Source organism: Mauremys mutica, chromosome 6 (assembly GCF_020497125.1).
Source record: "Mauremys mutica isolate MM-2020 ecotype Southern chromosome 6, ASM2049712v1, whole genome shotgun sequence".
Taxonomy (NCBI): Eukaryota; Metazoa; Chordata; order Testudines; family Geoemydidae; genus Mauremys; species Mauremys mutica.
This window is the reverse complement of record NC_059077.1, coordinates 120,902,701-120,923,776: the sequence shown is the minus strand read 5'-3', so window position 1 is coordinate 120,923,776 and position 21,076 is coordinate 120,902,701. Positions and strand designations below refer to the sequence as shown.

General features: G+C 43.5%; 2 protein-coding genes across 4 annotated transcripts in view; one reads left to right on the top strand and one right to left on the bottom strand.

The window, feature by feature from the left end:
* The window catches only part of NANS (N-acetylneuraminate synthase), a 35,130-nt gene extending 33,399 nt beyond the window's left edge, over positions 1-1,731 (top strand). For all 3 annotated transcript variants that reach the window (XM_045020748.1, XM_045020749.1, XM_045020750.1), the window contains 2 exons: positions 54-320; positions 1,065-1,731. In XM_045020748.1, coding sequence (XP_044876683.1) covers positions 54-320; positions 1,065-1,274 — 477 coding nt within the window. In that variant the 3' untranslated portion in view covers positions 1,275-1,731. The remainder of the gene's footprint in view (positions 1-53; positions 321-1,064) is intronic.
* Positions 1,732-2,571: 840 nt separating this feature from the next.
* Positions 2,572-21,076, bottom strand: part of TRIM14 (tripartite motif containing 14) — a 28,531-nt gene continuing 10,026 nt past the window's right edge. The window contains exons 2-6 of the mRNA XM_045020747.1: positions 19,705-19,800; positions 16,527-16,760; positions 14,321-14,483; positions 10,424-10,516; positions 2,572-4,680 (exon numbers count right to left, since the gene is read on the bottom strand). Of these exons, the coding sequence (XP_044876682.1) occupies positions 4,145-4,680; positions 10,424-10,516; positions 14,321-14,483; positions 16,527-16,760; positions 19,705-19,800 (1,122 nt within the window). The 3' untranslated portion in view covers positions 2,572-4,144. The remainder of the gene's footprint in view (positions 4,681-10,423; positions 10,517-14,320; positions 14,484-16,526; positions 16,761-19,704; positions 19,801-21,076) is intronic.

The window sequence follows — 21,076 nt, the reverse complement described above, 5'->3', positions numbered from 1 at the left end:
TTACTCTGGAATTGATATCCTTATAATTCAGATCAACTTTGTTGTCATTCAAGGCGTATCAGTCAGCCTTTCCAGATATCCCCATTGGCTATTCTGGACATGAGACTGGCATAGCCATTTCAGTAGCAGCAGTTGCTATGGGTGCTAAAGTATTGGAACGCCATGTGACTTTGGACAAAACATGGAAAGGAAATGATCACCAGGCATCCCTGGAGCCGAATGAACTGGCAGAATTAGTGAGAACAATCCGTCTGGTGGAAAGGGCAATGGGGTCTCCAGTCAAACAGCTCTTGCCCTGTGAAATGGCCTGTAATGAAAAGGTAACTTTCCTTTTGAATTCACATGTAGCTAAAGGCCAGCTAGACTGACAACTAATTGTTCTTGGTTTAGTATGTAGGAGAAGCAACTTGCAAACTGCAACTGCAGATCCTCTTCTACTCCCATTAATATATTTCCTTCTGCCTCCCCATCCCAAACCCTTGATAGCAGCAACAGCATTCATGTGTAGACACTGCTAATGCTGCAGAGTTTTTCTTAGCAGACTTACTACCGCGTATAATTCATTCATTAGTTTTGTCAGCATATAACTATTTCTGCTGATAATCTTGCCAAGGTGGGCAAGTGCAGTGCAGCTCCAGTTAACCAAAGGTTGGTGACAGTGCCCTCTGGTAGTCAGGCTAGAGCCTTAGGCATTCGTAGACCTCTTCTAGTAACCTGACCAGTCTTGGGGAAGGCAGCAGGCTCTCTTCACTGTAACTAGAACCACCCCATCATTCACACCTCTGATTCTAGAAAGGATTTGGATGACACCTGTGCCCTCAATACAATGTGGCATTCAGCTGTATTTACAGTGAAGATTTCCATACTAAAACATCTTCACTAAACTGATTTGAAGTGAGTGCATTTCAAAGTAGAGCAGACAGGGGAGAGGAAAGTCAGTGAGTTTATTTTGTAGCTGGTAAGATAAAGACCTGATTTTCAATCTTTCACTTGTCCTTGGTACTTTATGAATTAGAATGCACTTGGTTCAATAAACTAACCCTCTTCTGTTGGTATTTCTGTAGCTGGGGAAGTCTGTGGTGGCAAAAGTGACTATCCCTGAAGGTACGGTGCTGACTCTTGACATGCTCACAGTGAAGGTGGGAGAACCTAAAGGATACCTCCCAGAAGAAATTTTTGATCTGGTTGGCAAAAAGGTCAAAATAAACATTGAAGAAGATGAAACAATCACTGAGGATGCAATAGAAAATCATGTTAAAAAAGTGAAATGCTAAATGTAAGCATTCACATCTGTATTGTTCATAACATGCTGTGCAGTACAATACTGCAGCCATACTCTTTGGAATTAATAGCATGGTAGATTAAAATGAAGGGATTTAGGTATGAGAATCTGAACAGAATTTCTATTTCATGTTGGCAAGAATATTTGCTGCGAACTTACATGAAATTATGAACCCAGTTTTATTAAAGTTTTGTAATATTGCGTTAAAAAAGGATGTAATCTTCAACATCACCAAAGAGCCCGTTCAGAAGTGTCTTGTATGCTGCTCATTGTCAGGATATCACAGTAATGGTTATTTGGGTGAGAAGATGTGTGTGGGTTTATTACAGTGAACAGTATGTACAGGTTCCTTTTGGGATAATCTAGATCTAAGATGTCAATATTCACGTACCAATCTCAGTAGCACTATCCTAGCAGAAACATCTCTCATTAGACAATTATGCAGTCAATATTCCTGGTGGCCTTTTTTTTTTCCAATAAACACCTTTCAATCAGATCATCTGATGCTAGAGACTGGATTACATAAGAATGGCCATACTGGGTCAAACTAAAGGTGAACCTAACAGGTAATGATGAAGTGATCTCTCTCCTGCCATCCATCTTCACCCTCTGACAAACAGCGGCTAGGAACACCATTCCTTACCCATCCTGGCTAATAGCCATTAATGGACTTAACCTCCATGAATTTATCTAGTTCTCTTTTAAACCCTGTTACAGTCCTACATACTGCATCTCTGCTCCACTGTGACAACTCATTTGTGTCTCCCTGCTACCTTTCTGCCCCTTGGTCTGTCGCCACCCCATCATCTCCTTTACAGTGAGAATTGCAGCCTCCTGCTACAGCAGCCCATGCTCCTCGCCAGCTTGTGCACTTACTAATTGCTACTGCTTCGTTCCTGCATGAAGGAAGCAGGGTTATAGGCTAGAGGAAATGGCAGCTGTGGGCTGCAGGTCATACACTCTTCAATTACTGTAATAACTGAAGCAATACCTTATTAGAATTCATTTTAATTAATTGATAGCAGAAATCATTTTTATCAGTGAGGGTGATGGAACGTTCTGCCTTTATGACTTTAGGTATCTGGGACACCCTGACAATATAAGCAGAGCAGTGGGCTGCTTAATGTTTATCTTAAACGTACTACTGCAGTGCCAGGATACTGTATGGCTATACATTTAAGATGGAAAGAGGTTGTTTCATTCAGCTTCTTGCTTAAATTGTATGAATCGTGATTGTGAGCTTCAGTTGATGCAGGATGCTTGCCTTAATAGAAGATGACACTAAACAATTGTTGAAAGAAACATTTTTATTGAAAACAAAAATAAATCAAGTTTGTCAAACAAAAGCTGCTACTTTGCCATTTCATTTTAAAGAGGAGACCTAGCCCTTGCATTTTTCTTAATATCCCATGCACAGATGAGAACATTAGTGTAAGCGTGCCTCTGGCATTGGAAACCAAGGTGTCTTCTAGGCCTGTGCTCTCACAAGGTTAGTGAATACAGTAGCTAAAGCAGTACAGGTGGGTCTACACTAGAAAAAGGACTTCTGTGGATACAGTCTAAGAAATCCTTCTGAATTTTAAGTATTATGGATTTGGGAAAAGAAGAAACCACCACTCTTATGCACACTCAACTTTAAGAATACAGTAACTTTGAAAGCAACAGTCAACAACCTGCTTACATGTGAGTGTGGTAAAACATTGTCCTCGTTAAACATCATTAATTGAGTGCCTTTGGAAGTAGAAAGCTAGAGAGAAATTAAAGTAATATATCCCAGCTCCGTAAGCTCTGCAATGGAAGTGACAATGTAGCTAGACTCTAATGTGGAGATGGTCCACATTCCTCTGACTTCCAAATGGGGAGCGATGGGGGCTATACAGCAGCATAGTGCTTCCTCCCACACTACCCTGCTAGTATATGGGTGAAAGGTGGCCACCTTCAGACCTGCTGCAGTCTGCATTTCTGGAGAAGGAGGCAGCTACAGAAAGTTTGACTGTAAAACAGTAGGACAGGCTTCCCCCACTGGCCAGTGTGCTGTACTACTTAAATCAGTTCAAGTCAAGCTCTAGTTACTGGTCCCCAAATAACACTAGCTAGTTAGTGTAGATATAGAAGTCCTCACTCCAGGACAATCTGAAATGAGTTTTAGGCAACAGTGAAAACAACCCTTTGATTGTTCTTGGAAGTAGATGAAGCTTTTTACCATGAGCTATTGCGGTTACTGGATCTGTTCTCCAAATTCAAACTGAAATAAAATTAAACTAAAAGTTGTATCCTACATAAGCCAAGCTCAGAGTAATACCTATGCAAGATGGTAATCTCTCCAGCCAGCTGGAGGTAAGGTAGTAGTTTAATAAAATGGACTGCTAGCTCCTGTTCCAAATGTCAATTGCATAAACTATGACGGCTATCATGTAATTAAAATGGGACTGTGTTCTATTTTGTAAGCCACAATCCACTACCAAAATACAGTGTAAAATTGCTTTAGTCCCCTACAAAAATACAGTGCAAAATTGCTTTTAGTCTGAGGAGGATTCTTACAATTCCATAACCTGAAGTGCCATTCATAAATGGCAGAAGAGCACTTTGAAAATACAATCATGTAAAAATCACTTATCTATAATAGCATCTTCTGGAGTATTTGATTTGACGAAGACCTGAGTATTTATCTATACTGGGTACTAAGAATCACATGTTAGTGATCAGTATTGAGTCAGAAATGTACCTGTAGCTAAACCCTTTAGAGCCTTACAGCATGGTTGCTTTAATCGGCGAGAATTAATTTATAACTCCTTTTAAAGTGGTTTTACATACAAATAATTGAAAAGCAGGCTCCAGTTCATGTCTTTGTCTCATCACTTCCTAAGTCAGTTTGCAGATTGTTATTGCACCTTCCCATAGCCTAAGTGCTGGGTAAAGAGGCTCTGTGAACTTGCAGCGGAACGTATGCAGGTGGACCATACCATCCGTTACATTATAGAACGAGAGGATGCCAGCCTCGTAATCCAGGAAAACGCCAATTCGTTCTGGATCGTCATCTATCAGGATCAGGGTCCTCTCTCCCTTGTGAAATGCCCAATATTCAAGGTCAAACCTTTTTATACACCAGGATGCTCTGTTCCACCCTAGTCGACAAGTTTCGGAGTCTCCATGTCTCTTGATGGAAGGGTATGCTGCTCCAATCCACCATCCTTGTCCAGCGTGAAGCACGTCCACTTCCCAGTAATGGCTCCCAGAGAAGAAAGCATCTTTGCTCAAGACTTGCCATAATTTATCAAATCTCTGGGGGCTAGAAGGGTAAAATTTCCTCCTCCAGCTGCAGCTTACTGTAAGACGATCTTCAGACAAACTCAACCTGGGATGAAGGCTATTGTATTCCAGGGTTGGAGATCTCGCATCTAGAACCAAAACCATAAGTACATTACATGTAATTACTTGAAACTTGCATGAGTGACTAATAGAGATCTCTTGAGACAAGTCAGGCCTGATTCCTCTGAATGATGGCAAGTCTATCAGACGGCTGAAAGTGACTGGGGTAGAGGACTGTAACTGTTGGGAAAATGCAACTAAAAAACAGGGGGGGGGGAAGGAAATCTGCATTTTTGATTACTTGTAGTTTCAAGGGAAAGACCCTAAAAACAAACTATAAATCAGTGTCCTGTTTCTTTACATACTGGTTTAAAACATTATTAGTAAAATGTAACCAAGGAAAACTGCTTTGCATAAGACTGGAGAACATGATATCAAGGAGAACCAAATTTTAACCAAATTCAGTACATTTAAATAACAAAATAATACCAACTATTGCTGTAGATTTTAAGGACAAGTTTATTTTTCTTAGAACTGATTTTTCTACTTCACTCAAATAGCTGCAGATGCCTCATGGAAAACTAAGTAAACATTCTAATTAGTAATGGTTTTGCTGCTGCATGCCATATTTTCTGAATTATTTTTCCTCCCTGCCTCCCTCTCTGAAGAGTATCAGGATATTTTGCTTGTAAATAGGATATGTGGTCTTTAAACATCCACCTGTCCTTCAGTGTCACACATGACAATACTGTGATGCCATATTTGGGCACTGATGTTAATAACTAGTGATACAGAGCCATTACACAGTACTTTTCATGAGCAAAGGCCAGAATAAGGGTGTGAATTTACACCAGCTGAAGATCTGGCCCTAGATTTCAAAGCTGTCTACAAAAGTGGGCAAGTATAATTTTTCTAGTTTTATAGAAGGGGAAACTAATACAATATGGCTAAGTGAGGAATAAACAGCAAGAGCTTGTGTTTTATGCAAACAGCCTTAGTAATAAAGAATAATGACAGGAAAACAGATTTTTTTTTGTACACACACAACAGTTATACATACACATTGTGGACCTGATTCTTCCAACGACCGTATGTAGTTATTTACACCAGTGCAAGCTGAGTCCAAAGTGGGTGTGATATTCTACCATTCTGATTTAGTGGTATTTTACTTCAAATTTGCAGTCAGTACAGGTGCAAATGGCTAGAGCCAATTTGTCACTTCCTTGTACAAAGTATGCGTTTACATATATGTATATCAGTGTGTTTTCCAAAGTGAAAGTCTTTTACACTGTCTGTGAAAAAGTTAGGCCTTGTCTAGACAAGGAAAGGTGGTTGAGTTTAGGTTGGGCTTAGCCAGCTCATGTTAGCTGCTTTGACATTTTTCCTAGCCTAGTTAAAGCCTCATCGGCCCTTACTTTAAAAAGCAAAATGACAACTTATTAAAGGTGTTCGCCCAAAGCAGCACTCACACGCTTTCTTAGCAAATTACTTTGTCCACAAAGCCTTGAGTGATAGTTAGAGACACAAGTGCTTAGAATTTTTAACAAACTGGATTCTTTGTGATTTGATCTTTATATAGTCACCCATATATGTGTGTTTGAACTGTTTCCTGTTTAGGTGGTGAATTCCTTGGGCTGAGGGTTATGTCTTCCATTATGCTCTATACAGGGCTGAACACAATCAGTTGTACAAGCCTTGGGGATTAGGGCTCACCTGGGATGTGGGAGACCCAGGTTCAAGTACCTGCTCCTAATCAAACAGAGGAGAGACCAATGCATAGAAAGAGAGAGCCTGAGATATTAGGTCTGGTTTAAGGAGCCTGGTATGAGGCCTGAGGCTGAACTAAAGTCAGGCCCTGTTACAAAGCAGATGCCTGCTTGCAGGTTCAATATCTGATACATGAACTTGGCAAGAACAGGGCTGGCGTTGCAAAAACACAAGCACTCCTAGGCACTAAGTATTCACTTAAACCCATTCCAGAAGGATAGTACTAGAACACCCCGATCCAAGGATATGGTGTAAACGCGCTCCCCAAAGAGAACACGGGGACACACTGGATGAGGTCAGGGTGGCAGGGTGAAGGATACAGATGTTTTGATTGAACCCACATGTACAAGGTAAAGGGTGTAACTAACTACGTCAGAGGGGCTGTGATAAATGAAGGGGGGAGAGGAGCTCCCTTTTATGGACCCCCAGCCAGGCTGTTAGCTATAAAATCCCTGTTAGTCGCTGTTCTTTACTTCCTTTACCTGTAAAGGGCTAAAAAAGCCCATACGTCAAAGGAAGGGAGTGGGCATCTGACCAAAAGAGCCAATGGGAAGGCTAGAACTTTTTCAAATTGGGAAAAAAACTTCCCCCTTTGTCTGTCTGGTTGTTCTCCCGGAGAGCAGGGAGTGGGCTGGAGCTATGCTGTAAATGCTTGGGCCAGGTATGAAAATCATCAGATCATACCTAGAAACTCCTCATTTGAAACCACAGATATGTAAGTAGATCAGGAAATGTCTAGGAAGACGCAATTAGGTTTCTCTCTTTATGTCTTGTGCACTCCTCCGTGCTAACCCCTGGTGCTTTTGTTTTGCTTGTAACCTTTAAGCTGGACCTCCAGAAGCTATCCTGATGCTTAATCATTGTAATTGGGTTTTTTTTAAACCTAGCAAAAAGCCAAAGTTCCAGATGTATTTTCTTTCTTTTTGTTTTTAATAAAATTTACCGTTTTTTAAGAACAGGATTGGATTTTTGTGTCCTTAAGAGGTTTGTGCCTATGTTGTTTAATTGGCTGATGCAACAGCGGATTTCCTTTGTTTTCTTTCTCAGCCATTCCTCCCCGGGGGGGGGGGGGCGGGGGGTGAGGGTACCCCACAGGAAGGAATTCCCAAACGCACCTTCCTGGGCTCTCAAAGGGGTTCTGCACTTGGGTGGAGGCAGCATCTACCCATCCAAGGTCAGAGAGAAGCTGTAACCTAGGGAGTTTAATACAAGCCTGGAGTGGCCAGTATTAATGTCTAGAATAGAATCCTTGCGGGCCCCCACCTTCTGCACTCGGAGTGCCAGGTGGGGAACCAGGCTTGACAGGGGCAATACCTAACATGTTTGTATCAGTGTATAAAAGAGGGGTTACAGAGGGAGCGTCTTTGTCCAGCCGAGGGGGAGTGGAGAGTCTTGCTGCTCACTGAGCCAAGTCCATTGTCACAGGCATACATGTCTTAATATCCCCATAATCTACCAGGTGCTACTACTGGGCTTCATTGACGATAAACCTGGCTGGGTGCCTTTGCTACTGAACGGAGTCAGTGGTTTTCTCAGGCAGTTCGATTGAGGTCTGCTGCATCCGCAATCTGTGCAGCGCTGGTGCAGCACACAGAGAGCACACACACAGAGCCAACAACTGACAGCAACCTGAACCCGGGTCTCCCAAAACACAGGTGCCCTAACAACCTGGCTATTCTGGCATCTACTCCCCTATCCCCCATGCCATCCTGGACCTGAGAGACATTCACACAAAAAGTTTTGGTTTCAAAGAATCAACATTTTCCCACAGAAACCTTTCACCAAAAAAATTCCCAACCAGCTCCAATCTTGAACACACTCTACAATAAAAAGGAAAAGGGTTTTGCATTGGGCTAACTATCAGCATCAGTGCAGAGGAAGCCACTGCTGAATACTGTGCCTGGAGGGCTGTGTACCCCTGTTCTTCCTTCAGACACTGGTTAGAGAGAGAGAGAACAGTATCGGCCTGCAGTGGATGTTAATTGTTGCAGAATGTTTCTCTAAACAGAAAAAGAAGCTGACCTGTAGCCATTATTGTTGTGTTATTGATATTTACATGGCAGTGATTTGTAAACCTGTTAAAACTTCCTAAATAAATAGTTATAAAAAATACATCTACTGCAATTCCTCTTGGCAGTCTCTACTGCCATCCAATGATGAAACACTGATGACAAAAAGAGACTGAATTGGCTTCATTAAGTTGCACAGACTTACCAACCAAGGCCCAAATGTGGGAAGCAATTTGTGACAGAGACACCAGATGGGGGAGACAAAAAAATTACTCCTGCAGGAAACGTAACAAGCCGGGGGAATCCTTCGCTTGGTGTAAATAACTCTCTCTAGAATCTCTGGCTCAATGAGTCTGCATTGCTGAGGTCAGTAATCTTTAGCAATAAAAGACGAAGGGATGCCAAATTTGTATAGAATGGAGGTAACTCTGGGACTAAAAGGGATGATGGCCCTCAAAATGAGAAACAGTTGAGAAGTCTGGATCCAGTTACTCTTTTTCTAGTTACAGCTTGTAAAGTTGTAAAAATAATTGAAGGGATATACTGTCAGGTCAAATATGGCTCAAAATTTGAGATAAAAAAGAATGTAAATCCTAAGCTAAATATTTCCATGGGATGAGAGAGAGAGTGTGTGTGTTTGTGTGCGTGCGCACGTGCGTGTGTACACAAACATTCCACTGCAGGTTAAGCTCAGAATTCCAGCAAAGTGCTGAAATTGATTTGACAAACAAAATGAGCTTGGCTGTTTTCATTCTCCAAAGGGAGAAATGCTGTTGGTTTATTTGTGCATTACTGGTGAAAGGTAAAGTGTATTATTACTAAAACTGGAAGAATTTTAATAATCCAGTGTTATTTGTAACTAGGACTTTACAAATCCACCAGCCTGTGGAGCACTGAACACCTCCCCTAGCAACCCAGCATTGTCAGCTTTGTGTAGCCAAGAAATTGTACTTCTAGCCCTTATGATTGCAAAGGTAACTTCCCAAACGCAAAGCGAATGTAAACCGATGCAGTGCTGTCTTCCTGACTCTGCAAACACATCTCTTGAAATAGAAAGATGCCAAATGCCAATCACCCAAATCATGGGCTCAAGTCACAGCTTGACAACACCTAGCTCTCCTTATCCTTAATTTCAAACGGTCAGAGCGACACCTCCCAGTAGACTCGGTGCCTAAGCAGGATCAGTGTCTAGATGAAAAGCAGATAGCAGTATCTGACCCAGGCAAGACAGACGTGGTGCAAGCGGAAGGAGAACTACCGAAGAGCATATCATTCTCAATAGAGAGGCTTTGCCACTGGTGCTGGATTCCCAAACAGCAACAGCTGCTGGAAACCCATTCTTCAATTTCTGTCTCACCAGAGGCCATGCATGTTAGCTTAGAAGAGCAGGAGACAGCTGTTTCTCAGTGACTGGCTCATGGCCTTGAAATTGGAGTAGCCACAAAACCCACCACCATCTTCCGGATAAAATGCAAAACTCAGAACATTCCCACAACACACACTACTGATGATAATAAATTAAAGAAAACAATTTACTTCATAGCCTTCCTCTGTATTCTGGGAGAGAGAGAATCACCAAAAAATCAACACCAAATAGGCCACATGCTGGATTCTGAAAGGTCTTGTCCACGTGGGGAGTTATTCCTGATAAACTCCATGTGAGGATGCTCTGCTGAATTTAATTAATTCACACCCTACCTTATTCCAGATTAACTTTCATATGTAGACAAGCCCTAAGAAAGGCAACTATCATAAGGGTGCGCAGAATATGAAACATCTAAATAAGCTATATTAGATACACTAGCCAGTTCATATGCTTGCAGGTGTAAATATAAATGCTGGGTCAAGATTTTCAAAAGTGACAGCAATTTTTGTTTCCTGACATGAGACACCATAGGGGGGTCTGATTTTCAGAAAGTACTGAGCATCCCCCTTTGAAGGTGTCTCAAGATAGGTCCCCAAAAACTGAGGCATCCAAACTGAAGGCACTTCTGAAAATCTTGACCTTCGTTATTAGTTCTGGGAATACAGGAAAGTTTGGTTTAATGTTACTTACGTTTTAAAAATAATGATCGATCAACTGTAGATGTTGTTTTCAGCAATGCACCAGGCTCCTTCTTTGAAGTGGCATTAAGGCTGCTGAAAATGTCTAAGGCACAAATGAAAAGAAGCTGTTTAGAAAATGTCTTCCCAAGAAGAACGTAACTGCTGCTTATAAGAGGAGTTTGCAGGGAAAAGTGCTTCAAATTCTAACAGCAATCTGGGCAAAGCAAAATTTCACATTCCCTTTTTCCAAGTTGATTGGCTGACAATTACTATAAATTATCTTTACTAGTGGAAGGAGAGTTTATTTTGTACAAAATTCTACTTCCCACCCTAAGTCCATTTGCTAGCATGGATATGCATAACACACAACAGAGCCACTCATTAGAGAGTCCGGGATGCAACACACTCCACTAATCATGCTACAGGACTGAATCTCTTGTTTCTAAGCATCAAGGGAAAAAAAAACACCAGAGAGCGTATTCTCCCTATACAGATGATTGTGAAATGGAATGTAGCCAGACAGCTGATGATTCGTGCAAAGGTGATGTGATCCCTTCATTACATCACCAATAAACTTCCCGGATTCCCCACTGCTCCTGAAGCCATCCTGTTGTATCATGCCATACTTGACTCAATGTTGTCTAGTGCATCTTTCACAACGGGGTCAACTCAGGGATAACTGGGCGGCCTGTGATATACCAGAGGTCAGACTAGATATCTACTGGTCCCTTCTGGACTCATAACCAATGAATCTATGAACAGCTGGGGTTTCCATATAGCTGGGGTGAGGAGGTTGTTTTTCTTCATGGCCCTATATTCCACCAGGGTGCCCTGTCCTTAAAAATGCCTATCAGCCACATGTAACAAAAGAAGCTAGCTCAAAAAGTGTTACAGTTCAGAATGCATTCAATAGTCTGGGGAGAATATCTGTTGTTATAGCACTGCTATTTAACGGTATTACAGAGTATAACCTTGTCTTACACACTGAGCTAGCCACAGTGTGATTAGGAGTGAGATAGTGCAGCTATGGGAGCCTGGGCCTCCTAGGTTCAAATTAGGGAGCCCGTCTTAGGAGACTTTAAACTAGGTAGGTTATTACTTAGATCTGAAGCTCTTTGGGGCAGGGACTGTCTTTTTGATGTGTGTTTGTACAGCACCTAGCACTGCGGGTCCTGGTCCATGACGGGCTCACCAGCTTTACTGCAATACACGTAATAAATAACGCCATGAATAACAACAACAACAAAAGGGGGAGACTGGGAGCTCTTTCCGTTAACTCAGTAATGGGGCACTTCTAACAAACAGAGTACGGCAGAAGACAGAGTTGATCGAAAACGAAAGCAGAAGACGACGCTCAGTGTATTGGCATAGCCATCCATTTGGAACATGGAAAACAGGCCTGAGAAATGTTACTAAGCTATGGCCATTGGAGCTGCGTAGGATGAGTCTCTCAGCAGGCATGTTAATACCGACAGGTAGACGTTATGTAGAAAAAAACAAAGGGAGGAAGGGGCGTGTATTTATCACTAGAATAGCTAAAGTACTTAGAAGGCCAGAAAGCGCTCAACTGCTGTGACAGAGAGAGTCGTGGTGATAAAAACAAAGGAGAGATGAGCATGAGGAACTGCTCTAGGCTAGTAAGGCTATAGGAGAGACATTTCTCAAGGTACTCTAACACAGCTGCATATGCATTTAAGGCATTCCTAAATAATACAGGAGACAACATGCAGATGAAATTTAGTGTATATGTTATGGCTGGCACATGTGATGGCTGTAGCACTAAAGAGCCAATAGGTTACAGTGAGATGCAAAGGAATTCTGGGAATAATCTGAACTAATGGAACATCTTACTAGGTTCTACATTACTATTCACAACTCAGGAGAAACATGTTGGGGATTGGTCCTGCATTGGGGTTGGTCCTACTTTGAGCAGGGGGTTGGACTAGATGACCTCCTGAGGTCCCTTCCAACCCTGATATTCGATGAGCCACCGAAGGGACTGATTCAGGAGGAAAGATTAGAAAAGCTACATATGGCTAGCTTGGAGGAGGAGATGTCTGCACTACAATCAGAAGTGTGACTGCAGCACGAGTAAACACTCCGGAGCTGGCTTGGATCTAACTAGTTCACACAACAATCGCAGTAGAGCTGCAGCAGCATGGCTGTACAAGCCCACCCGGGACCCTGGGTAGTCAGGTAGCTAGCCCATGCTGCCACATCTTCAGGGCTATTGTTATTTGAGCTGGCTAGAGCTAGCTTGGGTATGTCTGCACATGCTGCAGTCACACCTCTGACTGCAGGGTAGATAGACCCTATGAGGCAATTACAGGGAGGACACAAGACTACAAATAGGTGAAGGATGCCAGCCCCAAAGACAGACAGGAAATAGTTAGGACCCTACAAGAGCAATGGGACAAAATGTAACAGGAAAATTTAGGCTGACTATCAAGGAAAACTCCCTGATGGCGAGATTGTGGAACAGTCTCCCCAAGGTGACAGTGTAAGTTCCATTGCTACTGAAGGACCAGTGGTTTTCCCAGGCCTTTCCCAGCAGGAAGTTCTGTGAGCTGGCTCTCTTGTCCTGAAGGGCTGTCACTCAGCACCCTTTCCTCTCACTGAAGGCACTGGGACTGGAGAGTTCCCAGCACCTTGTGTCTTAAGTCCCTATTTTCAGTAGTTTGTAGCTAGACAGAGGCCAAAGCTAGAACCGTTTATCCTGGTGGCTTTTGGGAAATGGAACCTGCATCTAACCCACCTTGGTTTACATTTGGCCAAAAAGAGCAACAGAAAAGTCAAGACCAAAGAGGTTTTGCAGAACTGCCAGCAATAGGCAGACACACGTTGCATGTGTCATGTAAAATGAGCAACAGTACTGCACGTTCAATTGTACTGACTACATGGCAGTGGTGTAGTGGTGTCATAAACAGATAGTTAAGGGTCAATGCCTCTTTTACCTGTAAAGGGTTAAGAAGTTCACCTAGCCTAGCTGACACCTGACCAGAGGAACCAATGGGGGAACAAGATGTTTCAAAAGGAAGGAGGGAAGTTTTCCTTTGTTTAGATTTTCAGTTCAGCCGGAGTGAAAAAAACCAAGGAACCAGTCTCTTATCAGAGTAGTAAGTTTTAGAAAGGAATAAATAGGTTTATGTTTATTTTCTTTGTAACTTGTCTTGGTATCATTAAGGGAATTATCAAAATTGGCTATTTGGGTATTTTTTGTGTAACTAAATTTGTGCCCAGGGGAACATCCTCTGTGTTTTGAATCCGTTGTCTGTGAGAGTAGCTGGTAAGCTAATCTCTCCCCGAGGGTTTTCTTTTACCTTTCTTTTCTTTAATTAAAAGCCTTTCTCTTAATACCTGATTGATTTTTCCTTGTTTTTAGATCCAAGGGGATTGGATCTGGACTCACCAGGAATTGGTGGGGGAAAGTAGGAGGGATGGTTAAATTCTCCTTGTGTTAAGATCCAAGGGGTTTGGATCTGTGTTCACCAGGAAACTGGTGAAGTCTCTCAAGGCTACCCTGGGAGGGGAAGGTTTTGGGGGGAAAGAGAGAGTTCCAGACGGAGGGATCTGGATGGTGGCAGCGATACCAGATCTAAGCTGGTAATTAAGCTTAGAAGTGTCCATGCAGGTCCCCACATCTGTACCCTAAAGTTCAGAGTGGGGAAGGAACCTTGACAAGTGGTAAAAGGCAAAGTGGGTAAAGCTAACCTAAGCTAAACTCCTTACTCACCAAATGAGAAGCGGGTAAAAGTTTACCTCCATTTACCCTTGGCTACACTACTGCTATATGGTGCCTGTCTGCCTGCGAGCACTACTGAGTGCCAATAGTGAACAAAGAATCGTAAGCAGATAGCATGAGGCTGCAAAATCGAAAGGGTTAAAAACAAGGCACGGTCAATGGTACCTTCTTTCAGACGAGCTTCTAAAGGTTTCTGCAGAACGGACTGCATAGCTCTTGCTAAGCCCCTGTAATGGTTCATAACATGCTCAAATGACATAGGCACCGGGTGCCACTGTTCCGCCGGAGCCCTCTGCTGCTGTATTTCTTTTTCTGATGCTGTGTAGTCCTGCGGACACAAAATCAAATCCTAGAGTTAGGCAATACCTTTTGGCCATTTCTTCCCTCTCCAAACCCCCACCCGGGCTCAAAAACAGGTGGAGTCACAAATCTGCAGTCTCTTTCTCCAGCAAGCAGGGATATATCAAAAACAATCAGCAAAACCTACTGTCCATAATAACCATGCCCTTTAATTCTCCCCATGTTTGGGCTGCTTAATGCAGTAGCAATAGCCCACGTGTTGGTGCAGCCAGCCTGCATCCCAGCGTAAGGGGTTCCTCTGGTGGTGCAGAGCTGGGTACTACTGCAATCTTGGGGGAAATGTTGAATTACGAAGGGAATTTGGCCTGCCTATAGCCTTGTTAGGGTTCAGTGCAGAAAATACAAGGGCAGGCTCTGAATTTCCTATGCCTGCAGCGTGCATAGGCCAGACTGCCAAGAGCTCAGCTCCTATCCAGGTGCCTAAAGTGAAGTGGCCAGAGTTTCAATAGTGCTCCACCCCCAGCAGCTCCCACTGGTCTCATTTGGGGTGGGGTGGAGGTGGACTCTCTGCTATTCTCAGTGGAAGTTGTTGGGTACTGAGCACGTCTGAAATCTGGCCCAGAGCTCTTACTGCAGAGGCCTTCCCAAGCAACTGACATCATAGGATCAAGCGTCCTCCTGCATTTGTGCCATAATTTTTCAGGTCTTTATGCCGTTGTATGAAGAGGATCACTGAGAGATACGGGGAGCATCTACCAGTAGGCGATAGTGTAGGCCCCGCCTTCCAGAAAATGATGCTTGTCATCTGTGAGACTCGAGGAACTTCTGTGGTGTAAGTGAAGAGAACAACTGACAACACTCAGCTCTCACAGGTTTCTTCCCAGGTATCCCTTTCCTCAGATGTTCAGCTGGGCGTGCTCTCCACAGGGAGGGGGCTGGAGGTGCTGACCTTGTAAGACGTATAGGGATATAGGAAAAGTGGGTATAATTTTGCCCCTCTCTTTCACTTAATGGTAAAGATCCATGTGATCTAAACCAGTGTTTCTCAAATGCCACCCCAGGGACTTTTCTTCCGGCCACAGCCTCCTGGGTGGTGATTGCGGGGGGTGAGCGGGGGATGAAAGCAGTGGGGCTCTAGCTTCCAGCTTCAGCCCTTCGGTAGCAGGTGACAGCCCTCCAGTCATAGGGCTTCGGGCTCCAGCCATAGGCTCAATCCCCTACCCCCCTATTCTGCCCATCACGCCAGGCCACCGCTGCCTCCTCCGGCCCTGGGCTTTGGGCTCTGACCCCAGGCTCAACCCCCTCCCCCCATTACTGCTGGCCCCTGCTGTGTCCTCCAGCTCCAGGCTTTGGGCATTGGTCCTGGGCCCCCCACTGCCTCCCATTAGCTCTCACCCACCCATCCAGTACTACTGGCCCCCACTGCCTCCCTACCCACTTCCCCATCCAGGGCTTAATTTGTCCCCCAGCTTGCCAGGGCTGAGTAAGTCTGCCGTGACCGGTGATATTTATAGGTTCATTAATATCGCTTTTCACTGCCTCCCAGCTAGCTAGCAAGTCTAAAATTAAAAAGTGCAAAAGAAACAACAACTACCACCACAAAAGACAAGAACATGCAAAGCACCTTATCTGTGCTTCTATTCAGTTTATGTCCGGTAAAGAATAGAGACAACTGTACATTGTTTTTATTATTGAGTTTGCCCAAAACAACCCTACGTAAATAAATTACAATGATTTGGACATGTATATGTGCAAATTTATTTGTTTTTCCTAAAGTTAATTAAGTATTTTAGGAAAATACAGGAGGAGTTGGTGACTGAACTCTGAGGCCACCAAAAAATTTGTTGCGAGACCCCCTGCATTCTAAACCCAGTGTAAAGGTGGAATCGTGATGTGGGGGTTACTAACCGGAAGGGCAGGAGCTAGACTATTCACCAAGAGACAGAGGCAGTATTAAGGGGGAAAGAGAGATAAGGCACTTTGTACATATATAGCTATAGAAGCAAATACAATAAGCCTCCAAAGTGGTTCACCATTAAATATCAGAGGCAGAAAGAGAGTGCAATGCTACCTGTAATAACTGAATGGGATCACTTCGCTGCTGGATCTGCCTGACTCGGTCTGAGAAGCTCTCTATGATTTGAATTCGTTCTTGACATGTCTCCGTCTGCTGCTCATACATCATGAGGGCCCGTTGAGTCTTTTCATTTATGAATTTTTTTGTCAACCTTTCCTCTTCATCAAGTAGTAAGCGGAGTTCGGTGAACTTCCCTGCCAGAGATGCTTTACTAGCCGAGGCGTGTGCCTACAGATAAAACCAGAAGGGCAGACACATTCGGAGTGTAAGTGCTCTGATGTGTCTCTGTTAGACTTTAAACGTTACTTTCCCATAAAGTTTTACTGATCTGTAGCTTTCCTTTACAAAAATGGAATAGCCACAGTCCAGACAACCACACTTGTTTGGGGTGTTCCTGCTACTGTCCTGGGTGAAAAGGCTCAGGGACAGATTCTGATACCCTTACTCTCATTGACAGCATCTTAACTTCAGTGGGACTACTCACACAGTAAGATACTACTCACTGTGAGAAAGGGCATCAGAATCTAGCCCTTAGCTGGCAGTGTCTGGAGTGACACCAGGCAGACTCCAGAAGTCTGGCAGACGTGGGATCTGGATTTCTGTGTATGCTTGAAAGGGAATATTTTATGTCCCATCATCAAACAAGTTAGGTAAGTAGAATTGTTGGAACGAGGGCATCTTAATGTGAGGGACAGCCAGAGTCAATGTCCAAACCAACATGGAAAGGTCTCCGGATCACACTGATAGCATCTCCATAATGTACCCAGTAAAAGGCTTTCAAAGCATAAGCTCCTGGGACCATCTCTACAGGGACGAGTACACTGACAGTTCTCCACACAGAATTAGTAATAGTTTCCTGTTTTTATTGGACTCAGATCCTCACATGATGTAAATCAGTGTAGCTCCATTAACTTCAACAAAGCTATATCAATTTACACCAGCTGAGGAGGTTCATCATTTGCTATGTGTAATTATTTCAGCACAGCGCTCCCAGATATGTATGTTCCACTACCACTAACAAGTGGCTGATTGCAGAATTGAAACTAGGGGCAGGATTTCTGTTTCAGGCGAGCCCCCGCATCTGCTAGTACCAGGCGCAGGTGCCTATAGGAAATGCACTGTTCTGCTGCAGAGCTGAAGCTGTGATGTCACTCTGAGGTGGGCAGTGGTTGGCTAATTCTCCCTAATAACAGACAATATGGGTCTATGGCTTAGTCTGCACTACGGCCAGTTTGCCAGCACAGCCATGTTCACTAGAAGTGTGAAAAAAATTACACACACTTCAAGCCTATGTAGCTATGCCAGCAAACACTCTGGGGTATGCAACTATCCTAACGGAAGAGTACTTTTCTCAGCTGAGCTAATGTTGTTCTAGGAGGTGGCGTAGCTATACCATCAGAAGAACTCCTTCTGTTGGCTATGCTGTGTCTACACTAGGGGGCTTTGCCAGCATTGCTATACTGACCACGACTCTGTAGTGTAGACAAGCCCTCTGTATCAGTTTGACTGTAATTGCTATTTGACACTGGGCTTGTCTGCATGGGAAACTTTTACCAGTTAAACCAGTACAGTTAAACAGGTATAATTCCCCATGTGGGCACTCTTATTCTGCAAGACTGGCTTTTTTCAGTTTAGCTTAAACCCCTCTGCGACACTCTGTACCCCAAAGCAACACCCTGGCACCCCCATATTTACCATGGTGATAGGATTATGATATATGATTTGTACAAAGTCTGCCTTGGGAGGTATCATTCTAAAAGTCTTGATCTGTTGAACATTAATATCCTGTTGGATTGTATGTGCTGTCATCGTATCTGCAGTTATAAATATTGACTACGTACCACTATTTCAAATGTGTTTGCTCCTGGGGTGACACCCCCCAGGTAGTTTACATCCAGTCTAGCCAGCACATTGTGAGTGGACTATTCAAGGGGATGGCCCATTATGAAACCCACCCACTTGGCCTTCCTGTGAACACTTCAGTCAGTATATGGATAATGGCTGCTATGATTCATCGAAGCATGCAAGGGCACGTGACTAGATCATGTGATCCTGGACTCCATCTTGTGTCTGCACTTTTCCACAAACTGGGCTGGGGGCTTTGTTTGGGACAATGACGTTCTCTCCACATGGCAGAAGCTATAGAAGAGGGGAAGGTACATCATCACTTGGCCTCTCTCCCCCCACAATTCAACACCTGGAAAAATGACTAGAGGACAAAGACTTTGACTGGGGAGGGGGTCCCAGGCAGGAAAGGTGGATTCCAGCCTATGTATGAAAGATCTGCAAACTGTTTGTACTATCAGAGTGAGACAACACTTGATTCAAATCCTGGCTAATTTATAGAACTCAGATTGCGATTCTGTTTTATTTCATAGGTAATCTACTTTGATCTGTACACTTATTACTTATAATCACTTAAAACCTATCTTTCCATAGTTAATACATTTGTTTTACATTTTACCTAAAAACAGTGTGGTCTGACTGAACAGTATGAAAAATCTTAGCTCAGTTAACAAAAAGCTTATGCCATGTTCCTTCCATATTGAAGGAGGGGCAGACGGGTTAATAAACTTACCCTGGTCAGGCTTTTGACCAGGGCAAGAAGGTACAGTTCTAGGGTCCTAGGCTGGGGGGAACTGGCTCTATTGTTGGTTCACGAATGACTGGCAAAAGCATTTATGTGACTCAGGCCTGTCCCTGCCCATGAATGTTTGTGTGAGTGCAAGACCTGGAAAGGTCTGCAGCTTGTCACAGTGTCACAGTGTGGGCGGGAACCCAGGCTGGTGAGACAAAGGGCTCAGTAGTACCCCAGTTCCAGGTTGCACCCCAGGAACACCCATCACATGCTCCCAAAGTGACATAAACTACACTGCTAATAGGCCCTCTTCTATGGGTGTCCACACAGGTGGTTATACCGACATAACTACAGCAGTTTATAGTCACACCTTACCTTATACCCATATAATCTTCCCACACAGACAAGCTCTTTGCCAGTTAACAAAATACTGAGAACAGAAAAGTTAATCATAACATTTACAACAGAAACTTCACAGCAAGTTTACTTTCGCTCTAGAAAACCATGCTTGTGATTGAGTAGCTGTCTAAGCTGCAGCATGGGTGGCATCTGAAAGCTGCTACTCCCTGATTAATAAGCAAGTTTCCCCTTTACCTTAAGGTCATTAACAGCTTGTTCTATGTGTCTTATATTGCCAACTTCCTGTTTCTTTTTCAAGTCTAGCTCCTTCAAGTACGTTGTCATGAATTCCTGTTCATGGAAAACGAAATACATACTTGGTCATAAACAATGGTTACAAACATTGTAATTATACGTTTTTCTTTCTACAGCAGAAGAATAGTCAGAAACTCCCCAGATCACGTGTTTATACAAGGTAAATATCGATACTTGTTAACTAGATCACGTATTTGAACAGTTAAGCAGCCCATCTGTGCTAGCTCTTGCACAGTTCAAAGACACGTACAAGCTGATATCACTTCTGCAAGACATAGGGTACGTCCAGACTACCTGCCGGATTGGCGGGTAGCGATTGATCTATCGGGGATCGATATATCGCGTCTCGTCTAGACGCGATATATAGATCCCCGAATGCACTCCCATCGACTCTGGATCTCCACCAGGTGAGCGGCGGAAGCAGAGTTGACGGGGGAGCCGCAGCCGTCAATCCCGCACCGTGAGGATGGGAGGTAAGTCAAAATAAGATACGTCGACTTCAGCGACACTATTCCCGTAGCTGAAATTGCGTATCTTACAACCACCCACCCAGTGTAGACCAGGCCATAGGAAAACTCACTGGGAGAGCCTGTTTTTCACCCTGAAATCTCTATTGTTGCTCAGACAGAAATAATACCACCTGCATATGTGTTTAGCAGTTAAAGGATCCCAGCTGAGCATTTTCATTTGGAAAATCACCCAGGATCTATTACCTTGCCTCGATTCAAAATCCAGTGAATATGTGAGACACTTTTCAGTTGCAATAGATGTTTTCTGCTTTAGTGTATGTATGTATGTATAGAGGCTGTACTATAACCAAATTTTATGTACAGATTAAGCAAATTTATTCTGGAAGATTTTCCTTTACATATCAGCCCTGTTCCTCAATAGGGTTGTTTATGACAAGCAGCTATGATGGTCACCACTGTTTAGAAAGGATGTAGACAAACTGGAAAGGATCCAGAGGTGAGCAACAAAGATGATCAAAGGGATGGAATGCAAGCTATATGAGCAAAGGCTGAAGGAACTGGGTATGTTTAGTTTGGAAGAGAGGCGATTAAGCGGGGACATAATAGCAGTCTTCAAATGCTCGAAAGGCTGCCATAAAAAAGATGGAGGAAAACTGTTCTCTCGTGCCACAGAGGAAGAGGCAATGGGTTCAAAGTACAGCACAGCAGATTTAGATTAAATCTCTGGAAAAAATTCCTAACTGTAAGAACAGTAGGACAATGGAACAAAGTGTCTAGGGAAGTCGTGGAAGCGCCTTCATGGAAGGTTTTCAAAAAGAGGGTGGAGCCATCTCTCGAGTGAT